Source organism: Armigeres subalbatus, chromosome 2 (genome assembly GCF_024139115.2).
Source record: "Armigeres subalbatus isolate Guangzhou_Male chromosome 2, GZ_Asu_2, whole genome shotgun sequence".
In the NCBI taxonomy this organism is placed as follows: domain Eukaryota; kingdom Metazoa; phylum Arthropoda; class Insecta; order Diptera; family Culicidae; genus Armigeres; species Armigeres subalbatus.
Genome location: NC_085140.1, coordinates 108,601,074 through 108,619,641, shown reverse-complemented (window position 1 = coordinate 108,619,641; position 18,568 = coordinate 108,601,074). Strand labels below are relative to the sequence as shown.

Here is an 18,568-nt window from a genome sequence, read left to right as displayed (position 1 = left end):
TGTAATGCCAATAAGAAGAAGAAAGAAGAAGAAGAATCTGTAGGTCCAAAAAGCGGTCAGAGCCCTCAATGATCCCTTTTATATTCATTTCTCGATTCCTAATCAGGGAAGATCCATAAAGTACGTTACGCAAAAATCGGCGATTTTCAACCCCCCCTCCCCCCTTCGTGACACTTTTTGTATTAAACCTCTAGAATTTTTGTATGAATCGTCACACTGCTCGTTGTATGAATCATCACACACCAATAGAAAAGAGCCGTCGAATGACTGGTTATGATGCTTAAAATAAAATGTCCCCTTACACAGATTCTCCAGGAGCAATCCGTGGGTCTTGGAAGCGGTCAGAATTGTCAATGGACCATTTTATATTCATACTTCGCTTCCTGATCGAAAACCATGAAAAAAGAGTCGTCGAATGACTGGTTTTGGTGGTAAAACTAAAATGTCCCCTTCCACAGCATCCCCGGAGCTAATCCACATGTCCAGAAAGCGGTCAGAGCCGTCAATGGATTATTTTATATTCATGCTTCGCGTCCTGATCGAAAACCATGAGAAAAGAGCCTTCAAATGACTGGTTTTGGTGCTAAAACTAAGATGTCCCCTTCCACAGGTTCCCCGGGGCCAATCCGTAGGTCCTGGAAACGGTCAGAGCCGTCAATGGACCATTTTATATTCATACTTCGCTTCCTGATCGAAAACCATGAAAAAAAGCCGTGGAATGACTGGTTTTGGTGGTAAAACTAAAATGTCCCCTTCCACAGGTTCCCCGGGGCCAATCCGTAGGTCTTGAAAGCGGTCAGAGCCGTCAATGGATTATTTTATATTCATGCTTCGCTTCCTGATCGAAAACCATGAAAAAAGAGCCTTCGAATGATTGGTTCTGGTGCTAAACTTAAATGTCCCCTTTCACAGGTTCCCCCGGGCCAATCCGTAGGTCCTGGAAGCGGTCAGAACCGTCAATTGACCATTGTATATTCATACTTCGCTTCCTGATCGAAAACCATGAAAAAGAGCCGTCGAACGACTGGTTTTGGTGCTAAAACTTAAATATCCCTTTCCACAGATTCCCCCGGGCCAATCCGTAGGTCCTGGAAGCGGTCAGAGCCGTCATTGGACCATTTTATATTCATACTTCGCTTCCTGATCGAAAACCATGAAAAAAGAGCCGTCGAATGACTGGTTTTGGTGCTAAAACTTAAATGTCCCCTTCAACAGGTTCCCCCGGGCCAATCCGTAGGTCCTGGAAGCGGTCAGAACCGTCAATTAACCATTTTATATTCATACTTCGCTTCCTGATCGAAAACCATTAAAAAAGAGCCGTCGAATGACTGATTTTGGTGCTAAAATTTAAATGTCCCCATTCACAGGTTCCCTGGGGACATCCCAGCGACTCCAGGATCCGTTTATTCAATTGGTTTTTTATTCTTGACACATTAGAGGCCTTCTAGAATAAAATTATAGTGGACGACCTATGAAAAAGCGAGATTCAAAAGATTTTGTGGCCTGATTCCTTTGATAAGTATCGATTGGAACCGATTATAAAGAAATGGCCATATCTCACTTGATTCTGGTCCGATTCCAAATCTCAATATATGGTTCCAATCAGCAAGAGCCCTACTTCATTTGTGGTTACTAATATTATTCAATTTTTAACCACAACTTCTCCTAATATCAACCTCAAATTTACGATTTTGAACCTACCTCCGAAAAACCCGGAATATCTCCGGAATCCGGTGGCCATAGTCGGTTCCATGGACATACCGTCAAACTGGATTAATTTTCTAGTTCGGGCATGCCTGAATTGTCAAAATCGGATGATAACTAAGATAGTTACAACACATCTAATTTTACCCAAAATTTGCCTATCCTAATTATTTTGTCCATCCCCTGTAGTTACCAAATACAGTCAATACGAAAAAATATATACGGACGGATCAAAAACATCGAATGCATGTGGCATTGGAATATGGTTCGAACAAAATAATGAAAAAATCAAAAGTAAAGTAAACAGCGCAATGTCTATAATGAACGTAGAACTCATGGCAATTAATACAGCAATGGATATAATTGAGACCAAGGAAGGAGAAAATTTTGTAATATGCTCAGATTCCAAATCAGCTCTAATTAGCATCAAAAACAAAAACACGAAAGATAACTTCATAATATCAAACATTATACATAAACTCAACAAAACAAACAAAACAATATACTTACAGTGGGTACCGGGACATAAAGGTATAACAGGTAACGAACACGCAGACAACCTTTCCAAAGAAGGTTGTACTTGTGAACAGACAATATACACACAAATACCTATAAATGACACTATAAATCTGGCCAAACAAGAAACATTAGAAGACTGGTCACAAGAGTACACAAAAATATCAAACGAAAAAGGAGTCAAACACTACAATCTACTTAAAAAACCAACATTCAAACCGTGGTTTGACAAACACGATCTAAACACTTCAGAAATAGTTACAATAGGAAGACTCAGATCATTCCATACACTGACTAAAGAAAAACTGTACATGTGGAAATTATCTATTGATGACAAATGCGATAGTTGTGGGGTAAAAGAAGATTCCACTCATGTTTTACTTCAATGCACAAAATATGCACAATCAAGAACAAAATTCAAAATTCTAACAGAACACGTAAACATAGAAAACCTACTTAGCCATGCAAATACTAAGGAATACCGAGAAATCTCTAACTTTGTAAAATCCAATAATATTGTATTCTAAAACTAGCACCGTGAAAATGATATTTTACTTTATCTAGTAATTCAAACACAATCACTGACGATTAATGATCAGTGCCATTGATTAATTATTCGAACAAAAAAAAACAATAAAGAGAGATCGCGTTCGATTTCTTAAAAACGGGCGATATGAATGCCCTAAATACGCTTCACGACTTGACAACACTTGGCAGTATAGACTGGAAACGTCAGTCTGGCCACCCCGAGGAATTAGGTTCTGCAGCATGACGTCACGAATGAATTCGGTCCTCGTCAAATGAACTTTTTTGACAGTTCAGTAGTACTTTCCACTGACTCCGACGAGGACTCCGACAAAGTTCGAGTTCGAGATTGGTTGGCTGCCCCCGAGTCCAACGCGGAGTACTACTAATCTGTCATCAGTTTGAGGTTAGATACTGACGCTGCAGAACCTAATTCATCTTGAGAGCAGCAGAGAACCGGTTGTCAAAATTTGTAAACAACACGCGAGAAACGAACGCTTTCTAGTTTTTATTTAACAAAATTAGTAAAAGCCGTAAAAGCACTACTTTGAATTAAAATTGACGCAGTTATTTACGTTACTAAAGCAATTCTTAATATTGCCAATCGAACATAACTATGGAAGAGGTTCAGCGGCATTCAGTACACACGCTAGTGTTTCGTTCCTTGAAAAGAACTCACGATTTCTTCGTGGCGAACCAATCGTTGCTGCCGGAGATCGACGAGAAACTGTAAGTAGCTCTATGAATAAAATTGAAATTGACCTATCTAATAATTATTTCGTATTTCAGAGAAAAATCAAAATATTCTATAAAAGCTCGTGATTCGTACGGTCTAGTTTTTGATCGTGTAGCAAATGCAAAAAATGTAGCCATCCGGCGTAGTGAATCCGGCAGAGTAGACACGGTGCCGGATCCCACTCAGGACCATAGTACGATAATGCTTGTTTGTATTAAAATAAGGAATCTGACAATTATATTTCATTCTAGTGCTAGCAATCACTTCCGGAAGCGAACAAGAACAGGGAACGAACACGCAGACAGCTCTTTTGCCAGTAGTTGCACCTGGTGGTCAAAATTTCAATTCAAATACCGTGCAGATACTTCCCAAGAAAGCGCCAACAATTCCGAAACCGAAATGGCATGCCCCATGGAAATTGTGTCGTGTCATATCCGGTCATTTGGGTTGGGTACGATGCGTTGCTGTGGAGCCGGGAAACGAATGGTTTGCCACCGGAGCTGCCGATCGGGTCATCAAAATATGGGACTTGGCTAGTGGTAAGCTGAAGCTTTCGTTAACGGGTCATGTAAGTACCGTCCGGGGACTTTGCGTGAGTCCTCGTCATCCGTATCTTTTCAGCTGTGGTGAAGATCGCCAGGTAAAATGTTGGGATCTGGAGTACAATAAAGTGATCCGTCATTATCATGGACACCTGTCGGCTGTCTATACAATGGCACTGCATCCGACGATAGATGTGCTGGTAACGGCCGGACGGGACTCAACCGCTCGAGTTTGGGATATGAGAACAAAAGCAAACATCCACACCCTTGGTGGTCATACCAACACGGTGGCTAGTGTGGTCTGCCAGGCGGCCAATCCGCAAGTCATAACAGGAAGTCACGACTCGACTGTGCGTCTGTGGGACCTTGCTGCAGGGAAAAGCATGTGTACCCTGACCAATCACAAGAAGAGTGTTCGTAGCATTGTGCTGCATCCTTCTTTGTACATGTTCGCATCGGCATCGCCGGACAACATTAAACAGTGGCGCTGTCCGGAGGGAAATTTCATCCAGAATCTAAATGGACATAACTCCATCGTGAATACGATGGCGGTCAATCCGGAGGGAGTTTTGGTTTCCGGGGGTGACAACGGAACGATGTTCTTCTGGGATTGGCGCACGGGGTATAACTTCCAGCGGTTCCAGGCAGCTGTCCAGCCGGGATCTATGGATAGCGAGGCGGGAATCTTTGCCATGACTTTTGACATGTCCGGATCTAGACTTATTACGACTGAAGCGGACAAGACTATCAAGATCTACAAGGAGGACGACGAGGCTTCGGAGGAATCGCATCCAGTCAATTGGAGGCCTGAGATCATAAAGCGAAGGAAGTATTAGGGCCGTAAAATAAAATAAGAATGAAAAGATTTTTACTCGTAATATACTTCTAATGTGAAAACAATTGCCTTGCGTTCATTATATTAGGCTTTGAAGAATCCAATTGACCTCTGTCTACGGCGTTCGTGACTTGAACGATTTACTTAACCAATCCTAACTTAGAATTATATATTTTTTCCATTTCGTTTATTAAAGGCTCACTCGCCGCATTTCGAAAGCCAGGAAAAGCCAAAATTTTCTGCAGCGTCGGACAAGTTTGTTAATCAATGAATAGTTTAATTGAAAATAGTGTCAATATTCCGAATGCGAGACCCGCTTTCGATATCTTATTTTAATAATTCCATAACGCAATAACCGATCTGACCAGTTTTAAGTATACTATTAGGATCCTATTAGGTTCTGCAGCGTCTGTATCTAACCTCAAACTGATGACAGATTAGTAGTACTTTGCGTTGGACTCGGGGGCAGCCAACCAATCACGAACTCGAACTTTGTCGGAGTCCTCGTCGGAGTCAGTGGAAAGTACCAGGGATGCCAGATACAATTTTTATAAGTCTGTATCAACCTCAGCAAAATGTCTGTATTTGTCTGTATGGATTTTGGAAGGAACATGAATTAGAAAATTATTCAAAACAATGCACTTTTGACAACGTAGAATAGGTTTCAATAATCAAAAGGTCAGTGTAAGACTAAGCCGAGTGAAGTACGAGATACTAAAAACAAGTAAGGCAGCTATTGTTATTGAGGTCGAAATACGTATTTTGGTGGAATTAAATGGGATAATACTATCTCGTCTTACGACAAGTCTTCACTTTTCGATTCGACTACAAAGCTCTGAATAATGTTCTTATCAATATGTATGCTGTTACATTAGCATAAATTAATAATATTTACGCATTTTTCCAACTGAAAATTCGTTGGAAAGTCCAAATGAGTTCGGTTCGGAGGAGAGGCACAGAAGGAATAAATCCATTTGAAAGCATAGAGCACGGAACGGTCATCTTTTGGGTTTGGATGTTCCTTTGCGCTTTCGAACAACATCTTTTTGATTTCCGAACGGAATCTTTTGCGGCTTCGGAATCCCAAAAGTACAGATACATAAAAAAATTCATTATGAAGCCCAGATGGATCCACTCGGAATTCCAAAAGTAATCCTTTCGAAAGCCTAAAAGGAATCTGTTTGAAAGTAATGTCCAAAATAATTTCGTTCCCAACCCAACAAGGTTCCGTTCGGAAATCCAGAAGAATTCTATTTTAGAATTCCAAAAAAATTTCATTCAAAAATATAATAGAATTCCAGAATCCCAAATAATTTCGTTCGAAACCCAGAGAAAAGACATGTTTTGGGCTTACGAACCGAGATTTTCTGATTTTCTGAACGGAGCTCGTTTTGGCTTTCGGAAGGAACTCTTCTGGGATTTCCTTTTATGGCTTCGGTAGGAAATTCCATAAGTATCCTTATCGGAATCCCTTGCCCAGAAGCAGAAAAAGATTCCGTACAGAAGCTCAGAGGGCATGAAAGTCCAAAAGTATTTTTTTCGAAAGTCCAAAAGGATTCCGTTTGGAAGACCAAAAGTATTCCCACAGAGAAACAGACGTCTCACTTAGAACAAAATGCAATCAAAATCATCGTCACGGAAACATTATCGCCCAATGCTAGAAGCACTGGGATTGGACAATCAGCAACCAGATGGCGATAGTGTGCAAACGACAAACACAAGCAAAATCGATGGGAGCGCCATAGGTGGCCGATCAACCACCTACAAAAAAATGAATCTACTGTTGAAAAGGTTAACGATGAAACATGTGTTTGGTGAGACGTCTGTTTCTCTGTGGTATTCCGTTTGGAATTCGAGAATGATTTTGTTCAAAATCCCATCAGACTTCCGTTTGGAAGTCCAAAAGGATTTTTTTGGGAAGCCCAGAGTGATTCCTTTCGATTCAGAAAACTCGAAAAGATCCATTAGTAAAGCCATCAGGATTACGTTCAGAAGAGCACATAATTTTGTACGGAAATTCGTACGAACGGATATCTTTTGTTCACCCTAATGGAACTTTTGGGCTGTCGAACGGGATCATTTTGGGCTTCAGAATGGATTAATCTTGGACTTCTGAATGGAATCTTTCTATGTTTCCGAAAGGAATCAAAGAATCTTCCCGTTTGGAATACTGAAAGGATTATGTTTGGAACCCAAAAGGGATCCCGTTCCCAAAGGGAAGCCTAAAAGACTCTGCTGGGAATTCCAAAATGTTATCGATTGGTCAATTGGTCCGTCGTACAAAATATGCAAACGATATTGTTTGAAACGCCAAAATAGTTTAATTGGAAAGCCTAACAGGATTCTGTTTAGCAGCCAAGCTTCCGAAAACTGAATGTCTGTAAAAGTCTGTAACATCCATCAAAAGTCTGTATAATGTCTGTAATCTGTATGATGTCTGTAGGCAAGACCAAATGTCTGTATAAATACAGACATGTCTGTATGTCTGGCATCCCTGGAAAGTACTACTGAACTGTCAAAAAAGTTCATTCGGCGAGGACCGAATTCATTCGTGACGTCATGCTGCAGAACCTAATACACAGCTAGGTGTTGCAGTCTGCCCAATTTATGGACGAGAAGAGGGCGGGGGTGAAAAATTCATTTTCGGTGCAAAACATAAACAAACTGGCTGGCTCTCCCATACTAAAATCCAAGATGGCTGAATCGTGAATTTGGCAGATTGGAACACCTAGTGGTGTATTCATCTTGGCTGCTCTCTTCCCTCGCTTCTTCATAACTCCGACAGAAATGAATCTTTTTATCCAGTTTCAGGTCGTCCCTATCTTGCATTACATTCAAAAAGAGCCTATACATTAATACTAAGGACACACCTGTGATATTTGTACCATGGTACAAGGCGACAAGAAAATAATAATCCAAGACTATCTTTAATGAAGACAATAATAGATATGGCACTAATTTCAAGATTCTTGTACCATGGTACGAATACCACCAGTGTGTCATTAGTACAAAACAAAACGAAAACATTGAAAAATACCAAATCAATACCAAATTTTCAAAACGACCAGCGCAAACCAAGACATCAACAGGTATCACAAGCCTTCATCTACGTATTGATGGTTTCGGTGTGCGTGGGAGTGCTATCAGATTCGTCAAAACAACGTTCCATGCTTTGTTTACAACAGCAGATAAGGGGTCGTTCAAAAATTACGTCCAAGGTTTGAGGGGGAAGGGGGATCCGAATTTTGTGACAGTTTGTGACACGGGGAGGGAGGGGGGTTCGTCTTATGTGACGTCCAATCTAAAAAAAAATGAAAGCATTTTAAGAACAATTTGCATTTTAAAAACATATATTCAAACTGTTAGTAAGGGACATAACTTACTATGCTATTGTTAAAATAGTGTACGAAAAAGAAAAACTAAAATAATCGCCAAAATAAAAATGACACATGTACGTACAAGGGGTGGGGGGGTCAGGGACTTGTGACAGTTTGTGACATGAGGGGGGGGGGGGGTTGAAAATGCCGAAAAACGATGGATGTAATATTCGAACGATCCCTAAAGTCGTTTGGAAAATTTGGTATTGAAATGCGGTGCATCGCATGTAAAGCCCTCAGTACACTGTTTGACATGATGACAAATATTTGTCAAGTCAGCCTGAAATCCGCATTTCGATTTCTAATCGGTCTGGTAAATGTCCGGATAAACTTGACAAATATTTGTCAATAAGGGTTGTTTACGTTTAATCATCTTTCTCTTTCAAGCGCATGGAAAAGATAGGATTTGATTTCATCGGGAAACGTTTGATATTTATTTAAAACATATTTTCGATGGCAGGTTTTCGACGACTACTATTACGCCTTCATATCAAATTAATCGATGCTTTTGATGCTGGCATCAGAAACATGGACGCTTCGCAGAGCCTTGACTGCGGGCTAGGCGGTTGCGAATTAAAATCAAATTTAACTTAAAAGTGACAGTTTGGAAATTATGAAATCTCCCGCTCATAAGAATGGCTGGTGCATGGTGCATCTATCATCTATCAAAAATGATTCAATATCTGTCAAAAATAATCTTGCTCTGCGGGCAGGGTTAAGCCCAGTATCCACTTAAAAAGTAGAGAGGTTACCGAATTTTGTTCAATATTACCAAGCGGAATTTTGACAACTGATCTGCATGGAGCAAAATGTCACTTTTACTTGCGGAATAATCGAGCAGACTATTTTTCTGAAAGTAAAGTGGCAGCTCCCATTAGTTTGCGTGGGAACCTTACAAATTCCCTTTTTGGTTTTTGTTCTTTTCTGGTGGATAGGGTATCCAACTTGATTTGGACCCCTACACATTTTGGACCCTCCTGGCGACATTTTTCTGATTTCTGAACTAGAAACAATGCCGCTGCTTATTCAGAAACATGGACGCTTCGCAGAGCCTTGACTGCGGGCTAGGCTTTGGTATACGATTCGCGAATTGAAATCAAATTTAAATTAAAAGTGACAATTTGGAAATTATGAAATCTCCCGCTCATAAGAATGGCTGGTGCATCTATCATCTATCAAAAATGATTCAATATCTGTCAAAAATAATCTTGCTCTGCGGGCAGGGTTAAGCCCAGTATCCACTTAAAAAGTAGAGAGGTTACCGAATTTTGTTCAATATTACCAAGCGGAATTTTGACAACTGATCTGCATGGAGCAAAATGTCACTTTTACTTGCGGAATAATCGAGCAAACTATTTTTCTGAAAGTAAAGTGACAGCTCCCATTAGTTTGCGTGGGAACCTTATAAATTCCCGTTTTGGTTTTTGTTCTTTTCAGGTGGATAGGGTATCCAACTTGATTTGGACCCCTACACATTTTGGACCCTCCTGGCGACATTTTTCTGATTTCTGAACTAGAAACAATGCCGCTGCTAATTCCCCCATTGGCTTCAGGAAATTAATATTGTTCAGCATCTGTTTCACTGGTTTCCCGTGCAAAAAAGCGATATTTAGATGAAATTTCGAGAAAATTAGTTTGTTCAAGAAGGCGAGCGTTACAATGCGTTACGCTTAAAAGTATACATCACTGAAAATCTCAGAACGTACACAAAAAGTTTTTGTCGAAATTGTGAATTTAAAACGCAGGAATCTTCTCATTGATGCATTCCAATCGAAAGATAAGACTTGGCCTCAGCTCAATTGACCAGGGTTAACTTTGAAGAGACTGAATTGGGGGTGTCCAAAATATGTTGCACTGTCCAAAACGAAGAATATTTTCATTTCAGAAAATGGCAAATTTCATTGATTTATCAGTAACTGAAGCTCATTTCGAATTTCTGTTTCATAAATAACACTTTCATCTTTGAAATGGTGTCATTTCAGCCCATATCGAACCTATATTTCAATAGATATAAGCATATATTGGTATGCACTTCCTCTAAGGGTCCAAAATAGGACTGTTACCCTAGTTACTAGATAAAGATTGTCGCTGTCCGGAACATCTTTTGCTGGCGAGGATAGGGGAGCTAAATGTCATAGAAGGAAAATCCATACGATTTGACAGCTTGGTACCCAACATGTTTCGGACAGCAGAACAAAGGGAACCGAAGCGACAATCTTTATCTAGTCTCTAAAATATCTTTTGATGCACTTCCTCTAGGGGTCCAAAATAGGACAGTTACCCTACTGTTAAAGAAATTTCATTTCAATTTTTTATTTTTCCGATTCAGTAAACGGAATTCAACATGGGATTGGGATAGAAAAAGGAATTTCTTTTGAACACGATACCAACCAAGAGCTAGCAGAGCTTGGCAAAAATTTGCAATCGGGGATCCCCTTGAGTTGAAACGATGTGGAAATTGGATCAATAGCTCGTCGGATTCTCTGTCGGATAACTGGATTTTGCGTAAAGTTGTTATTCATTGATAAAAATAAACACGCTCCGCTCATTTCATTCATTCATATATGTCATGACACGGAGATGAGTGTTGAGTGACGGTGCCTGTGACAGTGTCAAAGTTTGTGAAAAGATAGCTACTTGGCAGTGTTTTAGCATTGTTTGTGCAATTTTCTATCATCGATTGAAGAAATTTTCGCTAAGATTTAATTTACCTAAGCTACCACTACCGGGGACGGTTCAAAGCAAGTGCAATAATGTCGAATAAAATCGAAGAAGCTCAAGAACATATTCGCCAGGCTGAGAAAAGGTTTGGCCCATTTCGTCATTTTTCATCCTGCTTGGGAGGGGAAGTTTTCTGAGGAGTGCTTGTTGAGGGATAAAATCGATGATGTTTTTTTTTGTATTCAACCTCCCTGTTTAGATCGTAGGAAGATTTTTCTAATAATTTTCTCATTATATTTCGATTTCTCTCGTTACTTTCTACGCTGCTTGGGGATTCTTCCATCGAACCGTCTAAAAGTTTGAAAACCTCACTACTCAAATGGAGGCCTGATTACGATATCGCTGCTGATGAGTACAATAAAGCTGGTAAGTGAATAATCATTGCAATTTAATTCGTAATTTTACTAGGAATGGGATTTTAATTGTCTGTTTACGATACTTTACAGCGACTTGTTTCCGAAATGCGAAAGCGTTGGACCAGTGCAAGGAGAGTCTGCTGAAGGCATCCGACTGCCATCGTCAGAATCGAGCCATCTTCCACGCGGCCAAGTGTCTGGACCAGGTGATCCTGATCTGCAAGGACATGAACAATTTGGCAGAGGTTCGCAAGTACGCCGAAAAGGCTTGCAATCTCTACCAGCAGCATGGATCGCCCGAGTCCGGCGCTGCGACGCTCGATAAGGCGGCCAAGATCCTTGAGGGTACCAACCCGGAAGATGCACTGCAACTGTACAAGTTGGCCGTTGATGTGGTCACGGTAAGTTCGTCAACTTGACGGAAATTACACAATGGGTATAAATTATGTACGTATATATGTTTTTAGATCGAAGATTCCTCCCGACAGGGAGCGGAGTATGCTAGCAAGGTGGCTCGGATCATGGTGAAGTTGGGAATGTATGATCAGGCTGCCGATGCCATTCGTCGCGAAATTGGCCTTCATCAGCAGGTTGGCTCGGAATCGGCCATTGGGCGGTTGGCTGTTGCTTTGGTATTGGTTCAGCTGGCTCGAGGAGATTATGTTGCTGCCGAAAAAGCATTCAAAGAGTGGGGGAATTGCTGCGATGCTGCAGAGGTTCAAACGTTAGAATCATTGCTACAAGTAAGTACTACAAGTTTTCAAAAAGCATTAAGGAGTCCGTTTGACAAAACTTTATACTTCGGGGATAAAAAAAGCGGAATACAATTTTGATTCGATTATTTTTCTGCCGTATTAGTTTTAAGGTGCTGCTAGGCATTTTTTTTTTGCGGTATCGTAAAACATCCTGTTTATTTGTTCCGTAGACTAGCCAACGTGTTGTATTCGGTTGCGATCTTTGACTTTTAGGCTGCAGATTGTTTGATCCCAACCCAAATTGCAAAACTCAGTATCAATACGTTTCATAAATTGTGAATAAAAATTTTATTCCGATTGTATTATAAAACGCATTTTTTGATTGACAGAAAAATATACTTCTACTTTAATGACTTTAATGTTGAAAAGTTGAATTAAAATGTTCCTGTTTTGAGGCAATCAGAATTCGCCTTAGGCTACCCATCTTGCTCCATCATACCCTAACATGTTCAGCATCTGTAGCACATTTTCAGAAACACTAACGCCTATCTGAAATGCGTTACTGGCTTTAAAATTAAACCTCCAAAAGTGCATTTTGCATAGATTTTTCTTCTTCTTATTGGCATTACATCCCCACACTGGGACAGAGCCGCCTCGCTGCTTAGTGTTCATTAAGCACTACCACAGTTATTAACTGCGAGGTTTCTAAGCCAGGTTACCATTTTAGTCTGGTCACATTAAGAAACACTAAACCCTACACTCTTGCTTCGACCGCGGCCATGGCTCTGGTTCTATTGTTATACTTTTTCTGCGAATCACCACACCAGACAACGGTCAAAACGAGACTCTGAAATTGCTTAAAGAATTGGAATATTTAAAATAAAAAGTTTCAAAGGGTTTGAAAAATTGCCGGAGAGTTGCCAAAATGCCAAGTCGAATGATATTTTTTATTTATTCAGACTAAGGCCGAAGTGGCCTGTGCAGTACCTAAGAGTCTTCTCCATTCGGCTCGGTCCATGGCTGCACGGCGCCAACCATGGGCGTAGCCAGGATTTCGAGCAGGGGGGGGGGGGCAACTTTTTTGGGTCTTCTAATTCGTAGTTTTATAGTGGTTTTATGAAAACACATGAATATTAGTGCTTGGCACTATTTCCTTCTAAGTTCCAAAAACTTTGAAACGAAATCCACCAACAGTAAAGGCTGGATCACAATAGCACGTTGCGCTGGGCGTTGAAGTCAGCGTTTCGTACTAGAACGCAACGCTAATAAATGTACATATGCCCATATGTACATGCCCATAATGCAACGTTCACGTTTTGCGTTTATCAAACAACAATAATGATATTTGAATTTCTAAACAAATCCGCTCTGATATAATATTTATTATCAAATAGGCAGAAAAAAAAACAATATGCAAGCTTCCTCCAGCAATTCCTTCGACAATTGCTCCAGTCATTCTATCCGAAGTTCTATCAGGAATTCTTTAGGAATGCCTCCAGTAACTTCTTCGGCAATGTCTTCAGAAATTTCACCATTAATTTCGCCGGGAAATTATCCAAAAATTTCACCATTATTTACTCCAAGAAATCTTCCACGAGCTCCTTTATAAGTTCTGCAGGGAATTCTTCCGATAATTCTTCGTGCTGTTTCTCATAAAAAATTGCACCGTGAAGTTCCTAAGAATATTCCGTGGAAATTCCGCAGAACTGCCAGTAAACATTCCTGAGAATTTCGCAAAAAATCTTCGAATTTCTTGTGTAAATTCCATAAAATTTTCCCTGAAAGTTTCAAATAATTTCTTGTGAAAATTTCAAAGAATTTCTCCTGGAATTCCACCGAACATTTAAACAGAAATTATACCGAAAATAAAATTTTCGGAGGAATTCCTAGATTAATTCTCAAAGTAATCCTGAAAGAATTCCGGTGAGAACATCAAGATTTCTACTGGGAGATCCTCAAGGAGTTTCTCCAAAAACTCCTTCGGGAATTTTTCCAGGAGTTCCACTGGCAGTTCCTCCAAGAGTTCCTCCAGGATTTCCTCCGATAATTATTCCAGTAGTTCTATCGGCAGTTCCTACGGGGGTTCCTCTGAAAATTCTTCCGGGAAATTATCCAGAATTTCCTCTGGGAATTCATTCATGCTTTCTTTCATTCAGGCTGGAATTCATTTAGTTTTCTTCAGGAATTTATATAGAAATTCACCCAGAAACTCCTCCGAGAATTTCTCTGGGAGCTCCTCAGCGAATTCTCCGGGATGTCCTCTGACGATGACGATGGTCCAGCTATATACCCCATACAAAGGTTTCAGCTAGACGAGATTTGTCTATAAGATGAATTTTCCACGACTTTTTCCGAGGATTCTTCTGATAGTTTCACTGGCATTTAATCCGGGGGTTCCTTTGAAAATTCTTCAGAAATTACTCCGGAAGTTCCTACGAGAATTCCTCCGAGAGCTCCTTCGGGAATTCCACCAGTAGCTCTGCCAGGAACTCATTCAGACTTTTTTAAGGAAATGATTTAGGCTTTCTTCAGAAATTAAATAGAAATTCCTCCTGAAGTTCTTCCGATAATTTCTGTGGGAGTTCCTCCGGGAGGTCCTCTAGGAATTCTTCTAGGAGTTCCTCCTGAAATTTTTTCGAGAGTTATTACGGGAGCTTCTCCGGCAGTTGCTTCGGAAACTCCTCCGGGAGATACACCTCAGAAGAGGAATTCCCAGAGTAATTTCCGGAGGAACATCCAGAGGAATTCCCGTAGAAATTATCGGAGGATTTCTAAGTCGCTTAGTTAACTAAGTTCCGTTTTATTAGGAAATGCTAAGATAATGTAACAGTAAAACCGGACTTAGTTAACTCCTTGATAAAGGTACAATATATGTAACCGAAACGTCGGATAAAAACGTAAAAGACTGAAAGCCATAACCTCAAATATTATTATTATCTTTATTTGGGAAGTTTTCAGTCCAAGGCTGGCTCACCTCGAATCCAGGAATTCCCTGTGAAGTTCCTGGAGGGATTCCCGGAGGAAATCTTAGTAAAACTCCTGGAGGAGCTCCCGGAGGTACTCCCACGAGCACTTCCGGAGGAATTCCCATAAGGAAGTCCTGAAATAATTCTTGGAGAAGTTCCTGAAGAAATTTCCGGAGAAATATCAAAAATAATTCTCGGATAAAATACCAAGAGAAATTAATGCCGAAATTCCCAGATGAAATCCTGAAAGTATTCCCAGATGAATTGCTGATGAAATTACTGGATGCATTCCCGGGCGTTTGTTCTGAAGAAATTTCTGGAAGAACTCAATGGAAGATGTCCTGGAGGAACTCTCAAATTAATTTCCGAATGAAATTCTGGAGTATATTCCGAGTGAAGTCCGGAAAGAATTCTAGGACAATTCTGCGAAAAAATTCCCGGAGTAATTCCTGAGGGAATTCCAGGAGAAGTACCTGAAGTACTTCAGGTACTGAAGTACAGAAGTACCTGAAGGAATTAGGGGCCCTCCTTAGTCGTGTGGTAAGACGCGCGGCTACAAAGCAAGACCATGCTGAGGGTGGCTGGGTTCGATTCCCGGTGCCGGTCTAGGCAATTTTCGGATTGGAAATTGTCTCGACTTCCCTGGGCATAAAAGTATCATCGTGTTAGCTTCATGATATACGAATGCAAAAATGGTAACCTGGCTTAGAAACCTCGCAGTTAACAACTGTGCAAGTGCTTAATGAACACTAAGCTGCGAGGCGGCTCTGTCCCAGTGTGGGGATGTAATGCCAATAATAAGAAGAAGAAGAACCTGAAGGAATTACCGGGAAAAATACCTGGAAGAATTTCCGGGGAAATACTTGGACGAACTGCTGGAGAAATTCTCAAAGAAATTTGTAGAGGAATTCTTGAAGGATATTCTGAAGTAATTGCGAAAAGAATTCTAGAATGAAATCCTAGAGGATTTCGCTATAAGGTTAATGGCGGTTCTATCCCGGAGGAATTAAAGGAAGAGCTCCTGGAGAAATGCCTGAAGAAGTTCTTTGAAGAATTTCCGAAGGAATTTCTTATAGATTTACAAGTGAAATTATGGAGCGAAATCGGAGAATTTCTGTCATAAATTTTTGAAGAAACTTCTGGTGGAATTTCGGGAGGAAATTCCGTACGTATTCTTGTAGGAACTCTCAAATACATTCCAGATGAAATGCCGGAGATTTTGCTGGAAGAATAGCCGAAGAAATGTCTAGAAGTAAAACTTAGAAAAAATCTTCAAGGAATTTCCTCATGGATTCCCTAAAAAAAATAGTGAAACCCCTCACTAGATAAAAAGGAATTACAATTATATGAGAAGGATTTTCGAACGATTTTCAAAAGGAATTTGTGGATAGCTTCCCGGAGGAATTAAGAAGTTTCCAAGGGAGCTTCTAGAAGGATTTTAAGGAGAATTTATGACCCCGAAATGTTTCGAGTTGTTTTGAACTTTCATATGTATTATGGATCCTGGATACCCTAATAAGTTTTTGGGAATCTTTTGAATTTCAACCACCTATTTCTGAATAAAACAAATTGTAAAGTGCACATTTTAAGGGAATTCATTCCAGTCCCCGTTCAATCTTACCACCATTTAGGAGGTGTCAACGATGGATGATTCTCCCAGCAGCTCATGCAACTCGTGATTCATTCGCCTCCTCCACATACCGTCCGCCATCTGCATCCCATCATAGATGGTACGCAGCACTTTTCTTTCGGAAACTCCAAGTGCGCGTTGGTCCTCCACGAGCATTGTCCAGGTTTAGAGTTCCACCCAATACTAGGTCTTGAGATAGTGTGGTTCGAACGGCAAACAGTTGTTTTTCGTAGAACCTACTTGTGTATCTAAAATCCGGCTTAATTCCATTTTGTTTTTTTTTTTTCAGGCATACGACGATGAGGATCCGGAATTGGCCGCCCGTGCTTTGGCATCGCCCTTCATTCGACACATGGACGTCGAGTATGCCCGATTGGCAAGAGATTTGCCCTTGCCCAAAGGCGTAGCCGTAGCCCCAAAAGCAAATGTTATCGAAAATGCTGCCGCATCGTATGTGTCCCCGAATAGTGGCAATGCAGCGGAGGTAAGCTAATAAAAGTGGGGCGGACGGTGCTTAACAATAATTTTATTCATTTTGTCACAGGGAGGTAAACCTGCCGCCGGAACAGGTCTGGATGAGGTGGAGGAAGGTGGTCTCTGTTAGTGTGCATCCATTCTAGTCCCTGGCCAACAGGCTGGGTTGTGTGATAGAGATGAAGCTGCTATTATTACGATTATTGTTATTAGTAAGTATATTTATAACTAGCATAGATTATGATCTATATTTTGAAGCAGATCAGCATTCAATTCGATGCAAGCTCTCAAACTTAAGAAAAAGATGAAAGTGACCCGTCGAAATGCATACAAATAGTACTAAAAGAGATCAAAAAGGATTATTTTTCAACGAAAGTATAACGTAAGTTACAAACATACATTAGCCGGCCAGATGACCTTTGTTGCATAATTAGCTTTAACGAAATAATGATGTTTCGAAACGGCTGTTTATATCCTCTGACTCTCGTTAAAAGTGTAATAAATAATGAAGTGAAAGTGGAAAGCTCACGAATTAGTAACAAACATAACTTGTAACCTAAGACGAAAGGTGTTTCCAACATTAACGATACAGCTAAACCCGCTAAACTTGTATCAGTATATCAATCAAGTAATAAAAAAAAATTAAATAACTAAAGAAAACAAAGTAAGAGAAGGAAATAGTGTGCGCCATTGTTACTCTAGAAGTAAGCGTTTCTCTCAGTACGTTTTTAGAAACCCCCCAGCAAAATCAGTCTTGAACACGCGCATTAAAACGCAATCGATTGTGTATAAATTTTCGCTAGGTTCTTGAGCCGTTTCCCTCCTTTTACCTTCCTATCTATATACTGTATCGTCAGTGTTGTATAAATTTTAACTAATAACCTAGTGGAACGGATAAGATCTGCATGTGTTATGATGATGCATTTACTTGAGAAGAATTTGGCTTAATTCAATTAAACGATACATGTTGAAATCTGTAGCTAGTTCTACGCGGCGTATTTCGTGAAAGAAAGCCTTAGTTGAATTTGTAGCGTTGTAGATATCAAGCCTTTTATGCTTCAGAATTACAACCAATTTTTTAAAGTTCCACGTGCGCTATATTACAGAAAGGTACTTATAGTTAGGGTGCATGTAGCTCAACATAATTATGTTATGTTTTGGGGTCACCTGGAGATCGTTCAAAGATTACGTCCATCGTTTTTCGGTATTTTCAACCCCATTCCTTCCTCATGTCTCACAAAACATTGATCCCCCTCTCCCCCTGTACGTTTATGTGTCATTTTTATTTTGGCGATTATTTGGTTTTTCTTTTTCGAACACTACTTTTAGAATAGACAAATTCTGGCGTAACGTTACAACAACGTTTTGACGTACTTTTAAATGTTTTTTTTTTTTTAAGAAAAATGGCATAAAATATTAGTAAACGTATGCATATTATAACATATTCTGAATTCTCATAAAATTTTGCATCGAATAGATATATAAACACTG

At 40.1% G+C, this 18,568-nt stretch overlaps 2 protein-coding genes across 2 annotated transcripts; both read left to right on the top strand.

Moving 5' to 3' along the window:
- Positions 1 to 3,179: 3,179 nt before the first annotated feature.
- LOC134214917 (pleiotropic regulator 1-like) lies at positions 3,180 to 4,923 on the top strand. Its single transcript, XM_062694192.1, has 3 exons — positions 3,180 to 3,474; positions 3,535 to 3,674; positions 3,733 to 4,923. The coding sequence occupies exons 1-3, from the start codon at positions 3,362 to 3,364 to the stop codon at positions 4,857 to 4,859; spliced, it is 1,380 nt and encodes a 459-aa protein (XP_062550176.1). The 5' UTR covers positions 3,180 to 3,361; the 3' UTR covers positions 4,860 to 4,923.
- A 5,885-nt stretch (positions 4,924 to 10,808) lies between these two features.
- Positions 10,809 to 18,056, top strand: LOC134214916 (gamma-soluble NSF attachment protein). The gene is made up of 6 exons (XM_062694191.1): positions 10,809 to 11,041; positions 11,255 to 11,322; positions 11,403 to 11,713; positions 11,780 to 12,055; positions 16,893 to 17,087; positions 17,148 to 18,056. Exons 1-6 carry the CDS (start codon positions 10,989 to 10,991, stop codon positions 17,205 to 17,207), a joined length of 963 nt encoding a protein of 320 aa, XP_062550175.1. The 5' UTR covers positions 10,809 to 10,988; the 3' UTR covers positions 17,208 to 18,056.
- Positions 18,057 to 18,568: the final 512 nt, after the last annotated feature.